At 36.1% G+C, this 25,618-nt stretch overlaps 1 protein-coding gene across 1 annotated transcript; it reads right to left on the bottom strand.

Moving 5' to 3' along the window:
• Positions 1-1,471: 1,471 nt before the first annotated feature.
• On the bottom strand, positions 1,472-24,187 carry LOC110025773 (uncharacterized protein At5g01610-like). Its single transcript, XM_020726425.1, has 3 exons — positions 23,883-24,187; positions 2,244-2,298; positions 1,472-2,033 (listed from the first exon to the last, which is right to left on the bottom strand). Exons 1-3 carry the CDS (start codon positions 23,967-23,969, stop codon positions 1,663-1,665), a joined length of 513 nt encoding a protein of 170 aa, XP_020582084.1. The 5' UTR covers positions 23,970-24,187; the 3' UTR covers positions 1,472-1,662.
• Between the last annotated feature and the right edge of the window lie 1,431 nt (positions 24,188-25,618).

Raw genomic sequence — 25,618 nt, 5'->3', positions numbered from 1 at the left:
CTTGTACATTGCATTTGGTACCTTGAAATTGTTGAGAATATGTTGGAAGCAGGGAATTCGAATTTCCAACTACAATTCAAGCTAATAATGAATTTCAACAAATTCATCATTATTTTAAAAATATTTATAGACTTCAAATAAATTTATCAGTATTTTTCATTTCTGCTTCTGAATTATTAAATAAGTGAGTGTCACAGATTTGTTACAAACAAATTTATTGAACAATGACAGAATGATCAATTTTTCAGAGACAGCTGCCCCACAGCTGTTTTCACACAGCTGCAACAAACAAACAGCTAGTTTCCCCACAGTAACTTTCCCGTAGCAACTTTTTGGGGCAAGCACAGCTGCAGCTGAAAAACTGAGAAACTATAGTTGCGGCAAACAGAGCCTTATTTATCTCTTTCTCTCACCATTTATCGCGATTCGCGATCGAGCCTCCTCTTTGCCCTATGGTGGCTGCATTTGGTGTCATCCTGGCGACGACTCCAACTCACAATGACGTAGGTTGCCAGCGACGAAGGCTGGGTACTCCCTTTCACCTTTTTTTTCATTATTTTTCTTTTTTTTCTATCGTGAATAGCTAGGATTTGTGATTTGTGATTTTCGTTTCAAGTTAAAATGTTGAAGGATGAGACGCATGGGATTTGAAAGGTTTTCTTTTCTTGGTGTGGGAAAAAAGAAAATAAAATAACCTTCATTATTTATTATACATTACTTAATCATAAATACATCACATAAGCATAATTTTTAATAAATATTAATCAATAAAAATTACTATTTAATCCTCAAAACTATATATATATGACGTGAACTCTCTAGAGGACAGCTTGGCCTTGAGGAAAAAGAACCCTTGACTAATCATATAGTGACATTGAAAGCTCCTCCATCACACAACAATAGGTTAATAAAATCATCATGGAAACATGGACTGGATTTGAGAATTTGCTAATGATTAAACCAAACTAAACCATTTATAACTCAAATCTTGCCAAGCCCATCCAAAGTAGAAACTTAGCAAGTCACGCATCAGCAAATACCTTTCTTAAACACTAAAAAAAATTATCGAGGATATCTTCATTCTCAAACTCAACAAAGGTTTTGAACTAGCGATCAACTACAAGCCCAATTTGCAAAATACAAAGCTACTACACCAATTTCAACCTCCATAATCCACATATAATTGTACTATATAGTTAATTCTGTAATGTCGTCCGATGTTAGTTCCCATTTATAAATAAGGAATCATTAATCATGTGCTGACACAAAAAATATAATATCAGAGAACTGTCACAATGAAGTCTAGCATAGAATTTCTAAAAAAAACTACCATAATGTCACTCTGAATTGCTCATCTGTAGCTCAAATCAACCCAAACTTTTCTACAAAAGAGTTTAACCGAGTTATTTCTAAATCAATTCATTAACATAACTTTCTTCTCAAATCTTTGATTTCTAGACTATTTCTTTAATAATCTCAATATCTTCTCACAAATAACCTTAATCCAACAAATTTTGTCACCAACTATACACAATGCAATAACCTTGTATATTACCAATGCGTAGTACATACACAAACGGTCATCAAATAGCAGGTTTAGGCAGACTCCATACAGAATAATCGAACAAGGTTACCTTTGATAGAGAAAAGAGAAAGAAACACTTAAAATTTATCCACAGCAATGCCGTCTCTGAGGACCTCATAAGCATCTCTGCTCCTGGTTTTCTTGACGCCAGTGTTGAAATGGACCTTAGATCCATGCGTAGAGACTGATGTCACCTTTGTCCAAACTATGACTTTGGTCTTCATGCCTTCTATATCAGAGAGAGTTCCCTTGTCCAGATACCCAGTGACAGTTGTAAGAAATCTCAGGACGGAGGAATCCTTATAACCAACCTCACATATGGAGGGAATGAACACGGTAAGCTTTCTGGTCTCTTCGTTGAACTCATAGTTAGTGGCATCCCGAGGGAAGATGCCTACTGGCAGGTCAAACTCTTTTAGAAGATCCGGCAGAGGCTTCTGTATTTTACCTGAGAAATTTCATGTTCCATTCAGAAAAATCAACTAGCAAGGTAAGATGGGAGGTTGAGAATTGCTATCATATTCTTAAGATATCAGTCGTAATACTAATTTTGGTAGCTATTACAACACACATTAGTCTCAAACACACAAGATGAGGCACTAAAAATTAAAGAAAGTAGATAAAATCGTTAAAAGTATTTAATGTATAGAATTCGTACCTTTGAGCTTATTGACCAGCCATTTTGCTCCGTTTTCAATGCTGCTTGAAAGTGACTGGTTTTAGGATGTGGAAACATACAGGGTGAGGAACATTAATAATAAAATCATATATTCCAATGATAAAATAAGGGAAGGATGATCGATTAACAGCCAAAACAATTTCATTTTAAAAGAACATCATGAGCACTGAGATTAAAAATAAAAGCACTGAAACTAATGTAATTGAGTGGAAATATACCTTGAGGCATCCTTTGTAAGACTAAAGGTCTCAACTGGGTTTCAAAATGTGTATTCTAAAGAGCGTAAAAAATGTCTTTAACAAGGGCGCAAAAAATGAAGTAAAAGGATGGAAATTAGGAATAAAAAAGAGCAAGCTTCACTTATCAGATCAGGTATACATGGAAGGTATATGGCCTACTAAACAAGTATATCCATTAATGCAGGTATACATGGAAGGTATATGGCCTACTAAACAAAACTACGTTGTCAAAATGGATGGCTTTAGGTTAATGGAATGGCTTTAGGTACTTAGAATGCCACTTTCTGTTATTGGAATTCAAAATGCCAATACTACGTTGTCAAAGAGGCATTTTACTCCACTTAAACAGTTGAGCTACTATTAAAAATGCTTGCTCCATTTTCAAGTGCTCCTTCGTTATAATAATTTTTTTCTAAATTTAATAAAGATAACGAGAGATTCCCCACTACAAGCATTTCAAAAACCTAGTAATCTTTTAGGAGGTTTGGGTATTTCATGTACAGATAAACATTTGCCTAGTATCAGATTCTCAAGATTAAGCAAATTTTACAGAATAGGCTAAAGAACAGAGTATAAATTATGAAGTGAAAGTCTTCACATCCTCACCGTGGCTATACTCATGAAATATTTAACTAGGTGAGCTCAGGACAGAAAGCTGGTATTAAATATGAAGCCATGTATAAAAATAAATCAAAGAATTCAAAGAACAGATTTTATTTCCTTTTTTAATTTGGTGCTTTTTTTAATGACAAGAAGGAATATTTTGTTAAGAAAATGTTGAAGGAATACAGTGTAGGAGTGTGCCTGAGAAAAAAGAACTATATGAAAAAAAATAGGTGGATTATATAGGGTAAAATAACATAAAAATTGGAATCAATGAGTGATTTCTCAGCTTAATGGTTGTATTTAAGATCAACTTATGTCAAGCCGTCAAATTATAGCAGAGAATTCATTCAAAAATGAAAAACAGTATCTGATATTAAAGTTCAAAAATTTTCTATGATGAAAAAATTAGCAATGACCACATATAGGGTAAGAGAATATAAAAAATTGGAATCAATGAGTGATTCATCAAACCTTATGGTGGTATTTAAAATAAACTTATGTCAAGCAGTCAAATTACAGCAGCGAATTCATTTATAAATGAGAAGCAATATATAACAATATAGTTTAAAATTTTTCTATGATGAAAAAATTAGCAATGACAATACCGGAAGATAAAAAGTTATTTTTTCAGTTGAGATCAATTTTGAGAACAACTACAATAGAAAATACAGAGAGCTGGATTTTTCAATTATCCTGTCGACTCTCAAATAAAGAAGTTTCAAACTATGCATGCCACTTTTCAGTTGTATCAGAACGTAAACAGCATGATACATTCATAACTACATTCAACTTTAAAGATAGTTTTAGGAATAACCATCATATTTATTTGATTATTCACCATTTAATCATAAAACTGGGCTAACTTTTCATTTTAATTAGACTATTATGCTAACACTAAGTTCCATTGTATGACTAGCCAGCCCTTGACTTATGACCAAGTCATCCTATCATTTTTTTCTCACAGGCTTGCTTGGTTTAATGATTGTTTACCACTAGACTTTGCTAGCTTAAACAATGAAAGCTGGCCAAAAGGAAGAATGTCACAAAATGAACATTCTTATGTGCCTATTCTAGGGTGACTATGGCATCCTATAGAAAAAAATATTAAAATCTCAACACCGGATGAAATACTAGAAACATAAGATAAATGCAGAACAAATGTTCTCGGACAGATTCCAATTTTACCAAATCTGAAATGAAACCAACACGTTTTAAGATTGTTAGACATATTGCATGCCGATAAAAAAATGAAAAGAAAAGAACATTATTAATATAAATAGAAATATTTGAATGAAAATATAGAATATTACAACTTAAACTTCACCCTTTAACTAGAATCTTAAAAAAAGAACTGCAAAGAAATTGAAACGTGTCCAAATGAATTCCCCTAAAACAAATTCGCTCTCTTCTCCAGTACTAGAGGATAACACGAGAGTTTGTCTCCTAAGATGTAATGATGGTATGGCAAAACTTCGCAACACCATGAGCACTCTGATGAACTCAAATATGGCTTCAAATAGAATTCAAGAGAAAACTAAGCCTAAAAGCAAGAAAAGCAAAAGAAAGCATCTAATTTTTAGTTATTTGAAATGTAGGAGAAAATTTCTTCATAAAGATTATTGCAAACGATATGACAAAGCTTGGAATAATTGAGGAATCGATCTCATAGGTTAAACTTTCTAATTCCATAGGTTACAACCTTTCAAATTCCATTTACAATTTTGATCATCATTTTTTCAATCACCCATAGGTTACAAATCATTTTTTTTAATAATACTCCACATTATTGAAATTAATCAGGAATAATGGAAACACAAAGGCATGACCTAGTGATAGAGTCATATGGTTAATACCCATATAGGAGAAGTAGGTGTTAACCCTTGAACATTTTCTTATTAGAATATATCCACAATTGTTCATTGTCTTGTAACTGATGATATAAGTATATCTTAAAGACATAATTTTAGTTCTCACTGTGTTCATTTTGACCATGAATATTCTTATAGTTCTATAAGAATTTCTAAGAAAATGAGCTCTAAATAATTCTTTCAAGTGACCTAACACTAGAATTATATATGCATAAGCATAACTAAAAACATAGCTTAACCTTTCACTAACGGCAATGATTGTGTTCCTCATAGGAATAGACAAAAAGATAAACCCCAAAGTGATCTACAAAGTATCTGCAATTAGGTTATCCCTTTGAACCTCAATCTTACAATTTCTAATAACCTAGGTTGGATTTCTTAAATAGCAATTGTATCTTTTCACAACTTGTCTCATTCTTCTTGATATTTTCTCAACTACATCTCTTTTCAATTTTTTGGTAATGGATTTATTATGTTCCCCTGTAACTTTAGCTATTCAACTATTATGATTCTAATTAAAAGAAAATGTTTAACAATAAAATGTACATAATGTACATATCTCAATTTACTGTTGTACTTTTTTGTGCCATGGCAATAGTAAATTGTGAATTTTAGTGTCTGTATAATGTGCAGCCCTTGAACTCTTTTTCACATTTATCCAAGGCTACAAAGTTAGATTTCATCATGGATCTAGTTCTTAATACTTGCTTGGGGGATTACTATAATAAAACTACACCTTTCCTGTAAATACAAATCCACTAGTAACTTTAATACCTTTAACATCAAACATCCAGCTTGAATTATTTTATCCTTAAAGAACAATGGGAACATCCAGCTTCAATTATTTTATACTTCAATAACAATGGAGTATCTAGTATGTTGCACTCCATAGTCATGAGTATTACCATAAGTACCTAAGAAGTAAAAAAACATACAATTGCATACTAGTCATAAGCTCGATTGCTCGTGAATCTACTTGATCTACTACCAGTGAAGGCAATCTTTGGCCTTGCATCGCTCATGGAAAGTGATAATAACTAGATTTACAATGAAATTTGAACTTATAGACTTGAATAAATGTGGGAAATTGGACGAGTGTTTGAACAATATTTGAAAGATATTCTTAATTGGCCAAAGCATACGCTAAATATGCATCATTTTGATAATCAATCCACTATTGATAGAGCATGCAATATTATATACAAAGGCGTGTTGAAAAGCATAAGTCGTCAATATAATACCATTAAAAACTTACTCTTAACTAGAACCACAATTATTGACTATATCAAGTCAAAAGAGAACATCATAAAACCTTAACCAAAAGGTTGAAAAAGGATCCTGATAAAAATTCATCGAAGGAAAACGAGACTTAAGCGAATGAAAGTATAAAATTAAAACGACAGAAATCTAACCTAAAAAACAAGTGGTCCCACAATCAAAGTTAAAAAGGGACAACCTTAAGAAAAATAATAATTAAAAAAAAGAAACTAATGGGGCAACCTAGTTATAGAGAGTATGTCAAATCACTGGCGATTAATGCCCTATCTATCTATTAAATTGTATTTTATCATCAGGCGGAGTCATTGTTTTTTATGTCATCAATCAACTTTATCCATGTGGAGGATTATTAAAAAAAAAATTGTAGCTTTCACTTAATGAAAATTTGATAATTAAAATTGTGGCCTATGCATTAATTCTTATCAAATTGAATAGTTATAACCTATGAGATAAATTCCTATAAAATTTAAAAAGCTGTAAACAATGAGATTAAATCCTTCACCTGTCCAAGCTTTATAACTGTATACAAGAAAAATGTCAGCACGACTCTCAAAGAGATCAAGCGGTTCAAAGGAGCACTCCTATCGTCGATTGAAATTCCACACGGAGGGTCGTAAAACGAATTCAATTGTATGAAACGACCGGCTAACTCGGCACATTAGCTCAGCCAACCGATAGATCCATCAAATATAAAAGATCAAAAGAACCAAACCTACTGATAGAATTTCCAAGGCTTATGTGCTTTTAACTAAGACAAAAGTCGATATGTTAACGGCTAAGTATAAGAATCAATAGTCACAATTATTCATGATAGTCACGTCTGTTCAGTTATTTGTACTAAAGAGGTGATTAAATTATCTGCTCACTTATTATAAAAAAGACCTGATACACCTTTTAACTGATAAGGGAGTAAGGATAACGATGTAACTGTAAATTCAAGCCACTTATGATTATAAATGTCATTTTATGAATAAAGGGGGACACTCATTTTCTTGAGTCTACACTCTATCTTTCTATCTCCATCTCGACCCCTTTTGTTAACACTCTAACCCTCGAGGTGAGTCTCCACAAGAACAACTTGGAATTCAACATCCTAAAATGTGGTGCAGTGAGCGTGGGCATGCCACGGATGAGAAGCAAAGCATTGCAAGGAGAAACTAGCCGAAGAGACACTGTCGCAATGGAGTGTACACAATAATTTGTGCAACGACAAATTTAGGAGTTGCAGAACCAGATGGTTGGTTGGTTTGATGCCTCCAAGAAGTAATTGCTCGAGGGAGATCAATTGCCACCTTGGAAGTAGAGTCCCACCGAACCCAACCTCAAGGGGTTCAACCCCAAGAAGATCAATTAGCCCCTAACAGTCGATGAGTAGGCCCAGTAAGCGAAGATCGAGAAAATTACCACTATCGCAAAGGTTTACACGAGAATTTGTGCAATAACAAATTTAGTAGTTGCGGAACTAGATGGTTGGTCGTTTGATGCCCTCCAATAGGCAATTTCTCGAGGGCGAGATCACCACCGCCCTTGGAAGTAGAGTCCCACGGGACCCAACCTCGCGGGTTCAACCTCAAGAAGAAGCAACAGCCCCTAGCAGCGAAGAGTAGTCCCAGTAACCGAAGAGCGAGAAAATCTCCAATATGATGATAATATTGGGTCTATACTGATGGAGAGGAATCGATCGCCACAGGCAGAAGCGCCCCGAATGCCATTCCCATATGGTCCTTTCACTTGGCATTTTCAGGAAGTAAATCCGCTCGGTTAAGTTCCAACCCCCTCATTGGGATTCTTATAAGGGCAAGAATGATCTGACCGATCACGTAGCTGCTTTTGAGTCGACAATCAGAATGTTGAGAATTAACAACGCTATGAAGTGTCAATTATTGCTGACCACACTAAAGGAGTCGGACCTCAAGTGGTTCAACAGTCTGCCGGTGGGGGTAATCTTTTCTTTCACTGAGTTCAAAAAAGTGTTTGTGGCCCACTTAGCCGGCGACCAGAAGCCGAAGAAGAAACCATACTGCAGCTCAAGCAGGGTGAGACCGAAAGTCTTTATTCTTACATTACCTGCTTTCAGAAAGAAATATTGGAAGTGCATGATTTGCATCTGATAATCGCACAAAAAGCCCCAACTCAAGGAGTGAGTGGAGCTCGCTTCAAGTTTAATTTACGTTTGTGTGAGCCCAAGTCTCTACAAACTACTGAAAATGACCAACAATTACATCGCTTTACTAGCTCCTCTGAGCAGAAGGCAAAGATATCTAACAGTCGCTCAAAGAAAAGAACTGCCCGAGACGAAAGATGGAAGGCGAAGAGTAATATGTGTTCATCTGGTAACTCCCATTATGATAACAATCAATCACCCCGAGACAACCGGAGAGGCGATAAAAATAAAAATCGGGGAGGTCAGACTCGATATTCTGACCAGCGACCAGCTCAATAATATGAGCGGCCACACGTATATCGCGAAACGCAAGGAATGACCCCCTTACAGTCTCAATGACTGAATGGGTGGAAACCGTCTAGAACAAGAAGTATTTCAAAAAGACACCACCTATGAGAACCAAAGCTTCCCTCCAGAATCCCCACAAATATTGTCAGTGTTATCGGGATCATGGTCATGACACAAAAAACTGTCGGCATCTTCGAAGTCTAGTGGAGGACTTGATTCACGTCGAAAAGCTGAAGGACTTTGTTGCCGTAGGAGCTAATACTCAGCGACAGGAAAAGGCGCTAGTAAAGGAGGCATCAGATGAACCTATTTGAGTGAATTCTATACACATCGCTAGGGTCATCTCGGCTATTTTGGAGGACCAAGAAAAGGTTTCAGTCGGAGAGGTATGTTCCATAAGCTCCACCGAAAAGCACAAGCAACCACCCATCATCTTCACCAATGCAGAGTTGTCGTTGAATGGAAATCCGCAAAATAACAGTATCGTCATTACTACGCTTATTAACAACTATTAGGTGAGTAGTATTCTTGTTAACACCGAGAGTTTTGTCAACAACCTTGTCAAGGCAATGTTCAATAAGATCGGGCTAAAAACTGACTAATTGTCTGTAGACTCTAAGGAGGAGAAGAAAAGACCTCACAAAAATGAGGTCAACAACCGGCTGGTCCACTATTTGGTTTCTCTAACGAGCGAAAAAAAGCCTTATGCATCATTGCCCTAGGCATTTCTTGGGGCAAACAGGAGAAGCAATTCAATAGTATAGAAGACTTCTTGATAGTTGAATCACTGCAAACATACAACACCATTTTTGGTCGACCACTGTTGAATAGTTGTTGAGCAATAACTTCGACTTATCATGTAACTGCAAAATTTCTGACCGATAGGAGATTATTACGGTTTGAGAAAATTTAGAGCAATCTCAGAGGTGCTATCTTCGAGCGATCACCAGCATGGAGCAGGATTCGCTCGATAAACAAATCTTAAAGGAAGGGGGCCTTGAAACCAATGAGGTCATCCTTGAGATACTAGCATCAGTCGAAGACCTTTGTAAATTTTTCCTAGTAAGTGACCGTTTTGATGCAGTATACAGGAGTGTGTTGACCCAAACTCTTCACGAGCATCGTGTTGTTTTCACTTGGACGACAGTTAAAATACCCGAAATATCGATTGATGTGGAATGCCACCGTCTGAGCATGAATCCAACAGCCTGACCGGTGCAGCAGAAGATTCGATCGTGAGCTAGAACCCTGGCTGGGCCAATTTCCAAGGAAATGAAGATATTGAAGGTCAGCTACATCAGAGAGGTTCAATATCAAACCTGGGTTTCCGATATGGTGATGGTGCAAAAATCGAACAACAAATTGAGGATGTGCTTAAATTTCACAAAACTCAACAAGGCCTGCATGAAGATAGCTATCCTTTGCCAAAGATTGATACATTGGTTGATTTAGCAACCAGTTATTTGGCAATGAGCTTCCTCGATGCCTTCTTTGACTACGACCAGATTAAACTGCATTTGGCCAACACAGAGATGACTTCTTTTATTACTAGTAGAGGTGTGGTGTTTTAATGTAATACCCTTTGAGTTTAAGAAATGTTGGAGCTACATACTAACATCTTATGGATGTAATATTTTATGATCAGAAAGGGAAAATATTGAAGTGTATATTGATGATGTGTTAGTAAAGAGTTGGACAGCAGATCAACACATTAATGACTTAAAAGAAATATTTTCAACCCTTATAAAATATAACATCAAATTAAACCCACAAAAGTGCATCTTCGGAGCCTCAATTGGAAAATGCCTCGGTCATCTCTTAGCCTTCGAAGGTATAAAACCAAATTTGGAAAAAAAGTGAAAACCATTGATGGATATGCCATCCCCTCAAAACACAAAAGTTCGGAATTTGACAGGTCGGATAACTGAGCTCAGTCATTTTACCTTGAAATCAAACGATAAATGTGATGCATTCTTTAAGACGTCGAGGAAGTCCAAACGTTTCGAATGGTCGACCGAATGTAAAGAAGCATTAAAAGGTTTGAAGGATTCATTGGCATCACAACCACTCCTTCAAAGCCTAAAACCAACTGAAGAACTCTCACTACACCTGGGAGTCAAACCTATAAGTTGTCAATTCGATATTGGTCAGAGAAGAATTAAGAAAGCAATTTCCCGTCTACGATACCAACCAAGTCCTCAGAGGCGCCGAAATCAAATACCCCATGATGAAAAAACTAACTTTAGCCTTAATTGTTTCCACTCGCAGGCTCTAGTCGTATTTCCAAATGCACCCAATTATAGTCATCACAGATCAACCTTTGGAGTCCATTCTCACATGGCAGGAACATTTTGGTCGGCTCCTTAAGTGGGTCGTAGAGCTCAGTGAGTTCGACATCTGCAATATGCCTCAGACAGCAATCAAAGCACAGGCAATCACAGATTTCCTGGAGAATTTTTCTGAGGAAGTTGAATCGAGCAATGGAAATACAAACGACGACCAGGTATGGATTCGACACACCAACAGAGCTTCAAAACAGTCGAGTGCAAGGCTTGAATTGGCTTTCAGCAACCCGATTGGTGAACACCTCTACTACGCGATCGGGGTTAAGTTCAAAGTTACCAACAACCAAGCGGAGTATGAAGCTCTAATTGCGGGATTGCGACTAGCATATGAGACAGGCATTTAAAGTCTTCTTGTGAAGTCAGATTCACAATTGATCGTGAACCAAATAAATGGAGAATTTGAAACTAGAAATGAAATGATGGCCAAATACATCAGCAAAGTCAAATAAAAGATCAGGAAGTTTACCAACTTCAAAATCGAGCATGTCGGTTGAGAAGAAAATCAGGTCGTCGACATCCTATCTAAGCGCATTAGCTTAAGAGAAGCGTCATTGCTCAATTGAAGAATCTAAGACTATGGAGGCTTCAACTGAAAGTAATAAAAGTTGGACTGAAGATTGTTGTTCACTTACATCCTATACCTCAAAAAGGGCATACTGTCAGAAGAAATTATAGATCCAAGACGTTTTAAAATTATAAAGTCATTTTGTATTTAATGATCGAAGGAAAACTCTTCAGATTGTCGTTCACTTTCATGTACCTAAAATGTCTAAGAGAAGATGAAGCAGAAGACATCCTTCGGGACGTACATTCCGAAGAGTGTGGAAGTCAATCGGGAGACAAAATTCTGGCTTATCATGTTCAACGACAAGGCTATTTTTGACCCACGCTCTAGAAAGATGCTGAAGAATTTTCAAGAAAATGCGAACAATGCCAGAAATATGCACATTTACATCATCAGCCCGCACTCAAGCTTCAGTCGTTTACCAGTCTCTAGTCATTCGCCACCTGAGAATTGGATATTTTTGAAGCGTTTCTGCCGTCAAAAGGCCAACAAAAGTTTCTACGAGTTGTCGTGGATTATTTTTCCATGTGGATTGAAGCAAAGCCACTTGCCCGAATCACTGTGGAAGTGGTTCGAAATTTTATCTGGGCGGATATCATCTATCAGTATGATTTGTCGGTTGTTATCATTACAGACAATGGAATACAGTTTGTTGCCCAATAAGTTAAAGATTTTTGCGTCAGTCAAGGAATTGATCCAAAGTTTGCCTCAATTCACACCCACGGACAAACAGGCAAGCGAAAGCAGCCAGTAACATCATTATAAAATTGTTAAGAAAAAAGTTGAAGGAGCTAAAGGAAATTGGGAAGACATGTTAACATCCATCCTTTGAGTTGTCCAAACAACAACTTCGACGGCGACCTGTCAAACACCATTTATGTTAACACATGAGGATGGAGGCGATGTTGTCAGTTGAATACAATCATCATAGCCAGAGAGTTGTTACTGCCTCTACATTCGACGAAGAAAATCTGGTCAAATGGCAAGAAGCCAACAATGAATGAGTCTTGCTTGCTCTCGATTTGATAGAAGAAAAACGAGCAAATTCAACCCTTAGACAAGAAAAAGTCAAGAGGCGTATCGCCAGGTACTTTAACAAGCATGATGAGAGAAAATCTTTGCCACTAGGGATTTGGTTCTGAAGAAAGCCGACCAAGCAGCTCGTGGGCGGGAGATCGTCAAACTGGATCAAACTTTTTGTGGACCATACATCATTAGTCAGCGAGTATCTCATGGAGCTTACAAACTAAGAACAACACCGAAAGAAAACTCTCACAGACGTGGAGTGAATACAATCTAAAGATATTTTTCGTTTGAAATTCGGTGTACAAACATTTTATCGTTCGAAAGAGCACCGTTTCAAAATACTTGTAAATTTATGTTTTTATGATAAGTTAGCTAATTCTGTGTAAACCCAGGTCTAAATGACACTTAGGGAACTCGAGAGTTCGACACTTGGGGAACTCGGATCACCGTGAGATGAATTAAACTATCAATGGTGTTGTAAGACTTCTAATCGGAGAGAAAGACTCTCCCACAGGACGAGCGAAAAATTCTCCTACGGGACAGTAAAAGACTCTCCATAGAACGAATGAAAGACTCTCCCACGGGACGAGCGAAAACTCTCCTCATGGATAAGCAAATGGCCGGTGAAATACATACATGTCACAAACACAAACATATAAGAAACATTACAATGCAAGGAAAAACGATCGGGAATTAAAATTCGGTCGGAAAGATTTCTTTCATTTCATAGACAAAACCTTGCAACAATTTCCTTTGCTAAACTTTCTTTACAAAAAACTTGACTAAGAAAGTTAAAAAAAAAAAGAGTAAAAACGTAAAGGAGTATCCAAGCGCAAAAGACGAGACAGTCGTCGAACAATCTTCTTCTTCTTTTTCAGCTTCTTGCACAGGTATTTTTTTCCCTTGCAACGGAAGGAACTAAAAGAGCAGAGAATTCCTTCGGATCGGCATATTTTGCGCCTACAAGCCCATGTTCAATAAACTTTTCGGTCGAAACCGACATGCGCCTGCGGAATTGCCGAGAAATTCCAGCTAAATGTTCTTGTTAAGTAATTGACTTCACTAAAGCTACTTTCAACTTCTCATTTTCTTTCATCAATGAAGCCAACTTTTCATTGAAGTCTGACTCATCATTTTTTCCCTTCAGGAGAAATTTTGAGCTGACCCTCAGTGATCTTCCTGTTTTGTTTCTCCTCCTTCAACCGGTCTTCCAAGATTGCCACCTTATGCTCAACCTTGGCTTACGATCGCTTGGATTCAGTAAAAACCAAAGATTGGAGGTGAGCAGCTTCCATCACCATCAAATGATATCGGGTCGAATGCTATTGAAGCTCCTCATGGTTGAGCATTTTCAAAGCTTCTTCAAACTTATTCAACCACATGACCAATGAAAACAACGCAGGAATGTTATCAACCTCAGGAGAATCAGGAAACGAGTCCTTTGCTGAGTCACCCACAAAAAACTGATGATTGGTGCCGATGAAGCCACTTAAAAGGCGTGCCTTTTCTTTTCAAAGAAGGGGGGAGGAGCATCTGAAACTTCAATCAAAGTCTTTCCTCTCCTCCCTACACCAGAGGGTCGCGATTCTTCATAAAGAAGTGGCAGAGGATCTGCCTAGAGGGCAGGCTCTTCCCCCCTTCCTGATGCAGACTCAGATAAATCAAGCGTAAAATTTTTGGGTAGCTTTCGCCCTCGCAAATAGATCTAGATAAGATAGTTCAGTTTGGCGAGAATCGATGGGTTGCGAAGTAGATGGATGTGTATCGATTGGTGACGGAACGTTTGATGTTCCAGCTTCATCCTTGGAAGCTCGTCTTCAACGACATCTGATCTAAGTACAAATGGTGATCGGATTGTCTAACTGCATTCGGTAGAAAGTTTTTAGATTTTTGGGCAATAATGGTGATCTCACAGTTGACACTTTTTGTATCACGGCGGTTGTTTCAAGTTTAGAAAAAATGAATTCCGCACCTGTGGTGTCCGCACCAGCAGCAACAATCTTCCCGTATTTTCCTTATATATGCCCTCTTTTCGAAAGGGTTAGCTCCCCCTCACTTTCCTCTTGGTAGCTCTCTCTTCAGCTTCATTTACTCGAATAGCCTCCTTAACATTTGAGGCCCCCATTGCTCTTTTGTCATATGACCGAACTTGTCTCATTGGATGACCCAGTCGTCAACTTTTTGATCGGTATATTAGGGTATTGATAGTGGTCGCCTCTCTACTTTTTCTCAGTCGACAACAAGATGCTTTGGAAGCGTCCTAATTCTACTCACTGACATATCTTTAGTAGTAACGTTGATTCCCCAATTGTCGAACAAGAACCGACCAGATACTGTTTTTTCCAATATTTTATTTTATTGTCTAACCCCAATGGTTGGAGTCTATAACCGACAAAAAATTGAGCTAGGTCATCCTTGTTGATCTTGAATGAGTAGTAATTGATTAGATTTTTGCAGGGATCACTCCGTACAAATTAAAGATACCTTTTAATTCGGTACACATCGAGAGCCTTAAACCACAAGATACATTTTAATTCGGTACACAGCGGGAGCCTTAAACCACATCGGAATTTATCCCTATAGAATATCAGATCATCTGCAAATTTGCTCGTCGCTCGATCATAACTTCTAATGACTTGAATCTTTATTATATCATCAAATACATGCTCCTTCGCTAACTTCTGCACATCATCCTCAGTCAAAAAAGAGGAATCGATCGTCGAAGAAATGCCGAAAAGCTTAAGAGAATATTTGAGAGCCATAAAAGGGAGGAGAAAGTGAAGGGGGATTTGAGGAGCAATGGAGAGGTCTCAAGCATAGCACGAGACTGTATGCCTTGACTTATTTATAGAAAAGGCGCGGACGTCGAAACACCCCGAAATTCATCATTTCTAATGACTTGAATCTTTATTGTATCATCGAATACATACTCCTTCGCTAACTTCTGCACATCATCCTCAGTCAAAACAGGGGAATTGATCGTCGAAGAAATGCCGAAAAGCTTAAGAGAATATTTGAGAGCCATAAAAGGGAGAAGAAAGTGAAGAGGGATTAGAGGAGCAATGGAGAGGTCTCAAGCATAGCACGAGACTGTATGCCTTGACTTATTTATAGGAAGGGCGCAGACGTCGAAACACCCCAAAATTCATCATTTCAAAATACCTCAATATTCGAAAAAGATCACACCACATCATATGAACAGAAAACAAAATTTTTCATTAAAAATACAAATGGTTACATAAAGCTATTTAGAAAGGAAATATTTTACAAAGGAATCTTCGACCACTTCAGCCATGAAATGCCCTTGGCAAAGTAGCCACTTAAATAATGACCCTATTAATTTAAATTGATTCCCCCGATCGATTTCTTGTTGTGCCCGACCGAACTGCAACTATGTTCGGAGAGCTATCATCTCATCACGAAGAAAATTCATTCCTCATTCCATCCTCTCAACACGAACTTGCAGATCTCGTACGATGTCACTATCCGATACTCCGGCTGCCCGCTCAAAGGAATCTGCCATTTCATTCACTCTGCACTCCAACGACCCAGAAGACTGTTGTTGGTCGCCGCCATTCATCTCTTGGGAGGTGGTAAAAAGGTTGGCGAACCAATTAACAACTTCACCGAGCAGTTGTTAACTCTTTCTGATCGGGTGTTCAAGAGTAGTCATCGGGATTGAAGAGGGATCAGCAGCAACATCGATCGACTGAACATTCTCATCGGTCGGAACCACAACATTTGAACCTACATCAAAGTACAATTTAAGAGAGAGAAATTTAGATCAAAAGCAACCATAGTCGATCATACCTAACAACCAACTCAATTCGGAGGAGATTTTGGGTAAATCATCGATGGGAACATTGTTTTCACTTCATGCGGAGGCACAACGACGGTGATTATCGTCATAACAAGTTATTCCAAAGCCCCGACCTCCTCCTGGGTGATTGGATCGACCTGACGAATCTCTTCCTTAACCATCACCTCCTGGGTGATTGGATCGACCTGACGAATCTCTTAACCATCGGAGCAGCACTCGGGGAGAAGCATGAGTTTCCTGACGACTTTTCTCCACGCATGAGGTTTTTTTGGATGATGGATATTAAGACCGACGAAAGAAGCGACTTGGTCATTTAAATCGACTATAGGTCATTTCGTTTATTCTTCTTTACAATTACCATCTTCTCTACGTCCTTTCACTCGCAGAAAAAGGAAGAGGAAGTGGTTGAGGGGGGAGTTGAAACCCTTCAAGGGTCATTCGGAGCATGTCATCATCAAAATGATATAGAATTCTTATGTCGGACATAGTGACATATGGGATTCCAAATCTGAGTGAGAAGAAAAGGCTCTAAAAGCTCTATTTATAGAGATTTTTTAGCACAAAATTAGGGAGTAATCATTCCGTTGAAATTACTATTTAATGAAATTTTTTTAATTCAATCATTTTTTATCCTTATTTTAACTATTGCTATGAAAAATCGGGGAACTAATACGTATGCAGAAAAAATGACAGCACGAACCTCAGAGGGATCAAGAGGTTCAAAGGAGCACTTCTGTCGTCATTCGGAATGCCACGTGGAGGGTCGTAAAGCGAATCCAATTGTATGAAACGACCGGATATTTCAAGTTTGTCAGCTCAGCTGACCGGTATATCCATCAAATATAAACGATCGTCAGAATCCAGCCTACCGATAAAATTAACCAAGGCTTAAGAGAGCATCAACTAAAGACAAAAGTAATTTAGGTTAACTGCTAAATATAAGATTCAATAATCATGAATATTCATGATAGTCGCATCCATTCGGTTTTTTGTACTAGAGAGGTGGTTAGATTAACCGCTCACTTATCATGAAAAAGATCTGATACACCCTTTAACTGATAAGGGAGTAAGGGTAATAATCTAATTGTAAATTCAAGCCACCTCTGATTAAAAGTAGGGGTCATTTTATAAATAAAGAGGGGAGCACTCATTTTCTCAAGTTACACTTTGTCTTTTTGTCTCTATCTCTTCCCCCTTCTGTTTATGCTCTAACCCTTAAAGTGTGTCTCCACAAGGACAACTTGGGATTCAACAGTGACATTATAAAGATATTTTCTCAAATATTTCTAATAAAAGCCAAAATTAATCATAATAATAAAATAAAAGCTTTATTTCTCATTTCCAATTTCTTAGACCCAAGTTCTTTCTAATGTTTTAAGCATTCAAATGACTATGTGAAAGCATAGATTCAAGTTCGCTAAAGTAGTCATTCTAGGGCGTAAGTTCTGCTTGATTGTCTTTGCATTTAGGGAGACAGATGCTCATGATATGGCATACGAAGTGACTAGGTTCTAAGGAAATTGTGCAGAGCACAAGCCTTGACTTCCTTTCAATTCATGTTTTCTAACTTTGGCAAGAGATTGAATTTTCAATCATAATATTCTACCATTTTCATTCTAATATTTCAATTAATATTAGTAAACTTGTTAGTAACATTCACTTCTTTATCTGCATGTAATATTTTTAGTAGTTGGCTCACCAAAGCAAAGGAGGTGCTAGGGAATGAGATGTTGGGGCCATAGTGATAGTAAGGGAATGCACATAGTGATAGTAAGGGAATGCACATAGAGAGAGTAAAAGGAGGTAGCATGAGAGTATGTCATCATTACCAAACCCTCTATGTCGGCCAATTTCTCATTGCTTGTACGTAAGAGTAGAAAAGCAGCAAGTAATGTTGCAGCCTTTAGTGAGAGCTGCAAACAGCTGAGCGAGGGAAACAAGAATAGGTGTATGTGGAAAGTATTTTAGGCAGCTACTGAAGGTCATGTTATGGGCTAAGGTAGCCAGATTGCTTGAGGGGTGTGCCAAGGGAGAAGCGGTTGACATGATTTGGATTTAGTTATTATTTTCAAAATGAGAACAAGGAAGTTGCACTACAACAATAACAACAAAGCCTTAATCCCACTACGTGAGGTCGGCTACATGAATCCTTTTTCTCCATTGCGTCCTATTTAGTGTCATATTTTCATTTAGTTTAAATAAATTAAGATCATGTTTTATACAATAAGTCCAAATCTTCCTAGGTCTACAACTGTCTTTCTTCATTATTCTTTCTTAACATAATTTGAATCTAAAACATCTACTGTCCTAATCGGATCATCAGAAGGTCAACGTTTAATGTGACCAAACCATCTAAAACGAATTTCTCTAATTTTGTGTGTCACAAGAGTTACACCAACCTTATAATGATATATTCATTTTGCATTTTGTCTCTAAGTGTAAAGTCACTCATCTACCTAATCATTCTCATCTCGGTAACACTTACCTTAGTATTAGGTTTCACTTTTAAAGGCCAACATTCAGTGCCATAGAGAATTGCAGATCTCACCACCGCCTTATAAAATTTTCCTTTCGGTCTAATTTGTATTTTTCTATCACACAAAAGGCCTGAAGCATTCCTCCACTTCAACCAACCAACTTGAATTCTACTATTAACATCCTTATCTATATCACCATCAATTTGAACAACAGACCTGAGATATCTAAATCATTCACACCTTTTAATAATTTGATCACTCAAAGATACACTTTTGTCACTAGAGCTACTACTACTAAAATTACATTCCATGTATTCAGTTTTAGTTCTACTCAAATGAAGGCCTTTAGACTCCAATGCAGAACTTCTTAATTCAAGTTTTTTCTTGGGCTTTTTCTCTCGTCTTATCCACGAGAAGAATATCATCAGCAAAAAACATACACCAAGGTACATCCTCTTGTAAATATCCAGCAAGATCATCCATAACTAAAGCAAAAAGATATGTGCTTAAAGCCGATCTCTGATGTAATCCCACAGAAATAGGAAAATATTTGCACAATCCTCCTTTAGTTCGAACACAAGTAACAGCTCTAACATAGATAACTTTAATGATTGAATATAAGTCATATCAACACATTTCTTCTCAAGAACTCTCCAAAGGAAATCTCTTGGAACCTTATTATACGTTTTTTTCTAAATCAATAAAAATCAAATGTAGATCCTCCTTATTATCTATGAACTTCTCCATCAAACCTCTCAATAAGTGTATATCCTCCATAGTAGACCTAATGGGCATAAATCCAAATTACATTATGAGAAAACGTTGTAATGCGTCTTAACCTGTATTCAATTACCCTCTATCATAATTTTAAAGTATGACACATCAACTTAATTCCTCTATAATTTGCACACTCTTGTGCATCCCCTTTATTCTTAAAAATGGGGACCGAAATACTTTTCCTCCACTCCTTAGGCATCATGATAATTTGTAAAATAATAATAAAGAGTTTAGTAAGCCAAGAACGTCCCAAATCTCCTAAATATTTCCACAATTCAATTGGGATATCAGGTCCTACAAACTTTCCACCCTTGATTTTTTTAAAACCAGCTACGGTAAAAACAAAACGTTTTATTATTATTGACGATATTAAGATCACTAAGGTCGATTATATTTTCTGAAACTTCTTTAAAATGTTTATGAAAATAATTCACCCACCTATCTTGAATATCTTTTTCTAAGAAAAATATTTTTTCATTTTCATCTTTAATACACTTTATTTGAGTTAAATCTTTATTTTTCTTTTCTCTTTGTTTGACTAGTTTATACATATATTTTTAACCCTTCTTAGTATCTAATATATTATAAAGATCATTAAAAGTAGAATTTTTAGTGTCACAGATTGTTCTTTTAGACTCCCTGCGAGCCAATTGATATTTTTCCCAGTTCTCTAAGCTTTTACATTTAGACCAATTTTTATAAAATAACTTCTTATATTTTATAATTTTTTGCATATTATTATTCCACCACCAACTAGTTTTATTTATTAATTTTTATTTTATTCTCCAAACACATCTTTTGCTGCTTGTTTAATACTATTTGTTACTTTATGCCACATAATATTTGCTTCTTTATGAACATCCCAAATTTTGATATTTTGAATTTTACTCATAAAAATAAGTTTATTTGTGTCTTTTAGGTTTCCTCATCTAATTTTACGATGATGAGTCCTAATATTCCTTATTTTACAACTCTTCATCTTAAAATCTAAAACTAATAAATGATATTGGGTACTTAAATCTTGTTTAATAGTATTTGTTATTTTATCTCACATAGCATTTACTTCTTCATGAGCATCCTAAATTTTAAAATCTTGATTTTTACTCATAAAAATAATTTTATTTGTCTTTTAGGTTTCCCATATAATTCTACAATGATGAGTTCTAATATGTTTTATTTTAAGTCTCTTCATCTTAAAATCTAAAACTAATAAATGATATTGGGTACTCAAATCTCACTTTGAATGACCTTACAATCTTTACAATCTCGGCGATCTCTTCTACTCATAAGAAAATAATCAATTTCGGTTTTATTATATTCATTCTTATAAGTAATAAGATGTTAATCTCTTTTCTTGAATGCAGTATTAGTAATAACAAAATCATACGCTAAAGCAAAATCTAAAATAACTCTATTTTTTTCAATAGTCACTCAAAAATCGTAGCCACCATAAATAATTCTAAATCTTCTACCACTCTACCGACATGTCCATTTAAATCTCTTCCAGTAAAAATTCTTTCTTCAAGAGGTATTATTTGTATTAAATCTTCTAAGTCATTCCAGAATTTATCTTTAGATTTTATATTTAAACCTACTTGAGAAGCATAAGCACTTATAATATTAGAAATCTAAGTATCAATGATAATCTTAAGGGCTATAATTTTATCTCCAACTCTATTAATTTTTACAACATTATCTTTCAAACTCTTACAATTGTTACTGCGACTCTTATCTGAGAATATCAAAGTTTAAAACCTAAGTTATCAATCTCATTAGCCTTTTCTCCAAGCCATTTAGTTTCTTGAATACATAAAATATTAATCTTTCTATGAATCATATTATCAACTAATTCCATTAATTTACCATTGAGAGTACCTATATTCTAAGATCTTATCATAATATTAGTTTCATTAGTTTGATGGACTGACTTCTTTACCCGCATCTGTCTGTAATGTGAGAACTTCTGCTTATTTGACACTACACTCGGTCGCCGGTGTAACGACCTTTACACACTTTTCACTGTATTCAAGTTATACAGTGTGTCGCTTCCAGTGGACGCCCTAACACTTACACAATGATCAAAATGATTCATGTCATGATTTTTTCGATAAGTTTTATGCTGGTTGTCGACTACCTAACGCAACCCTCGACTTTTCACATCACTTTTCACATTTGGGCTTGGGACCAGCAATAACAGTGTTGAATGGAGGGGTGCAACATGAGGACTTCTCGAGAGGTCACCCGTCCTAGTACTACTCTCGCCCAAACACGCTTAACTGTGGAGTTCTGATGGGATCCGGTGCACTTGTGTTGGTGTGGTCGCACCCAGAAATTTGTACTAATCAAAAAAAGAATGTGTCCATCGGATTTATTCAGGATGAGTTCAAGACTAAACTCATGTATATTTCATAAATTGATTTCATTCTAAGAAAATTGAAAATGCTCAACTATAACAGGTCTAACTTGTGTGCATTTACGTTGACATCCCTTAAACTTAAACTAGGTTTGAATAAGTGGAGCCTAACATCTAGATAGGTTTGCTAAAACCTGAATATGTTTAATTGAACTTGAGTATATCATTGCTTCTCCAATTGAGTAAACCAGTTCAAATATAATTTATCAAATGTGACTGGCTATATGAAGTCTATAATAACTACTCAAGAAAGACAAGGTGACTATGTAAGTTAAATAAGACTGGAATTAGATGGCTACACATTAAAATTCTAAATTGAGTCTTATTAAAGTTGTCAATAGGGTATATGAACTCGGCCTTTCTACAAAAAATCGAGGTCTGCCTCATACATGTCTGATTTGGCACACCATAAGGAGCCCTAGTTTTGGATCACGCTACAATACTCAACAAGTAAGACCTAGATTTAGCAAATAAAGTTTAATCGCATGGCGTGGGCTTAAAGCTCTCAACCAAAGTTAAGCCAACTCCGTGATGGAGAGCATCAGATGCACATTATGTTTGATTCCACGATCCATATAAACCAGATTATTATTATTTATATGTAAGTGGAATTAATAATAACTGTCTTTACAGGATTTAAGTAAATATATAGAATGACACTAGGTTAAGACATTGCAAATGACTGAATTAACTTAGCATTAGCCAAGTTGTCATTTGTCTTAGACTAATCAACAGCTCCCTAATGAAAAAAAAAAGTCAATGATATTGATTGAAACCTACAATAATCAATTGCCTTAATTCAAACCATATCAGATCAAGTAATGCCATAGCACTAGCTATGTAGCACAACTACACTCATGATTATTAAGATTATAAGTACCGAGGGTTTTTCCATTGATTTGGGACAATACTGAACTACATAAGAAAATATACTTGTCCAGTTAAGGATCACAAAGGTGTCAATTGGGACTTCTGCTTTTATTCGTAAGAACTTTAAGGAATAGTGCTCAGATTCTGCATTCATTTAAGACAACAAATTGACATGGGATGGTTGCTCTACGCAGTTGTTACTTCTAAACTCCTCAGACTCCTCTCATTATTGAGTAATGTTCAACAGATAGTTAATCCCACACTAGGACCTCATTATTAACTATATCTCGAAGTACTCGACCCAAAGAAGAGAAATAAACAATATGGAGGACTATAATGTAAAGGGAAGATTTGTTAGCATGCATATAAAATTGGATCCAAAAGAACATTCCCCCATTAAATGTTGAAATATGAGCTTAGGCCCTTATATGCTTGCTACTCTAGCCTTATCTGTTCCGTTGAATATGTGTTAATTCAATACTGAATTATACACAAATCAACCACCACTGTCCAACAAAATCATTATACACTTGAACAATCAGTATTAATTGGTTTCCCGTGCAAAACTTAACTAAAACAGAACAGGTGTTGCTATAGTTTCTAAATTCGTCTGTTTGCGAACAGGAATATGTATGCCCGATAAAAGATAATAGGATTGAAGAAATCACGATTCCTTGGAAACTAAAAAAAATAAAAAAAAATAAAAAAAAGAAACGTAGGTGTTGTTCAGGCAACCTATAAACAACCTAGCTCAACAGCAAAAGCCAACGACGGGAGGGTGGTCAAGATCCAACTGAAAAGTCGGAGAAATGGGCACTTGTATGAAACCCAAGCCCAACTCGCGTAATTTGCAATAACAAAGCCAGGGAAGAAGATACTTACATTGATGTCATCCCCGACGGAGGATATCTCCTTGTTAGCCCTCTTTGTGAACCAATAACCACCCACCTTGTTCAGGATCTGATCCATTTCTACCTTTCCCCTTGAAACAAAATCTCAGATCCACTTCCCCTATCTACCCTTTTTTTTTCCTCTCGAGCTAGAAAATTTTGCGAGAGAAGGGAGAGGGATATTCACAGAGAAAGCGTGGGGACTTCGTTGGCTTTGCAGCGACTTGCTTGACACAGTGTCGCGTTCGTGTAGCGGAGGGCGAGGTTCTTCCGGCCTCGGTGAGACTTTTTGAAAGCGATGGCAGAGCCAACCGCTACACAGACGGCTATAGCGCCCACCCGAGCCCTCTCTCAGATACATATCCGCAATTCCCTTGTATTTTATAGCCAACTCCTAAATGTATTATTCTCAGACATAGATAAGATGGGACTATATATAAAGATTGAAGCTTATATATTGGATATATACTTATATAGAAATTAAGTGATATGTAAATATATTTTTTTTTTCTGTGGGAAATTCACATACTTAGCGCACGGTTCTTGTGTATTAACATCTCACATCTAAAATTTTATATTTGCAAAAAAATATTACATTAGTATTACGCACATATAGCATCCGCAAATATAGAACCGTGCGTAGCCAATGAAATCACGTCACGACACCCCGCAACATAGAAAAAAAACGGCGCAGTAATACGGGGAATATCCCCCCCCCCCGGGTGTTATTCAAGTGTTATTGTGTGTTATTCATGTGTTATTGTATCCTGAAAATATTCTTGGTGTTATAATAACTCAATAACACATCAATAACACATGAATAACACGAGAGAGAATATTCTCCTTTGTTACTGCACCACTTTTTCTCTGTCTGGAATATTCCCCGTATTATTCAGGTATTATTGTGTGACATTCATGTGTTATTGTGTTCTGAGAATATTCTTTGTGTTATAATAACACAATAAAACATCAATAACACATGAATAACAGACAATAACACATGAATAACAGACAATAACCCATGAATAACAGACAATAACACATGAATAACACGCAATAACACATGAATAACACAAGGAAAATATTCGCTGTGTTACTGCGCCGTTTTTTTTTCTATCGCACGGGATGTCATGACGTGATTTCATTGGCTACGCACGTTATTTCTACATGTGTAATATTGATGTAATATTTTTTCTATATTTGCTTGGATAACACTAGTTCTTTAAATTTATACATGATAATATGTACTTTTAAAAAATAATATTATTATTATTTTTAATGTGAAATTAAAAATTTTAGAACTAAATCTGTAAATATAAAATATAAAAGTTTTGGTGTGACATGTAAACGTAAATAGATGAGAATTGTGTGCTTATGTAAATGTATATTTTATTGTCACGTCTATCATCATTTATCCAGGCATAACGCATAAATTATTTATAACTTTTTAATTTATGTTGACAATAGTATTTAATATAAATATGTATTATACTCCCTAACCCGACTACTAACATTTTTGAGCTTTTTGCTCACCGTATCATGGTTTACCTAAAACACATTATTAATATGATGGTGGAGAAATAATCACCTAAAGAATATGCTAGTGGAGTATTTCTATTTTATAATTAAGTTTATAGTTAACAAAATTAAATAACTTCTATTGCATGTTGGAAGATTCACGATGATAGAGCAATAATTACCTCTTAATATTATTCGAAGATTCAACAT

This window comes from Phalaenopsis equestris, unplaced genomic scaffold (assembly GCF_001263595.1).
Source record: "Phalaenopsis equestris unplaced genomic scaffold, ASM126359v1 Scaffold000330, whole genome shotgun sequence".
In the NCBI taxonomy this organism is placed as follows: domain Eukaryota; kingdom Viridiplantae; phylum Streptophyta; class Magnoliopsida; order Asparagales; family Orchidaceae; genus Phalaenopsis; species Phalaenopsis equestris.
This window is presented reverse-complemented; position numbering and strand designations above follow the sequence as displayed.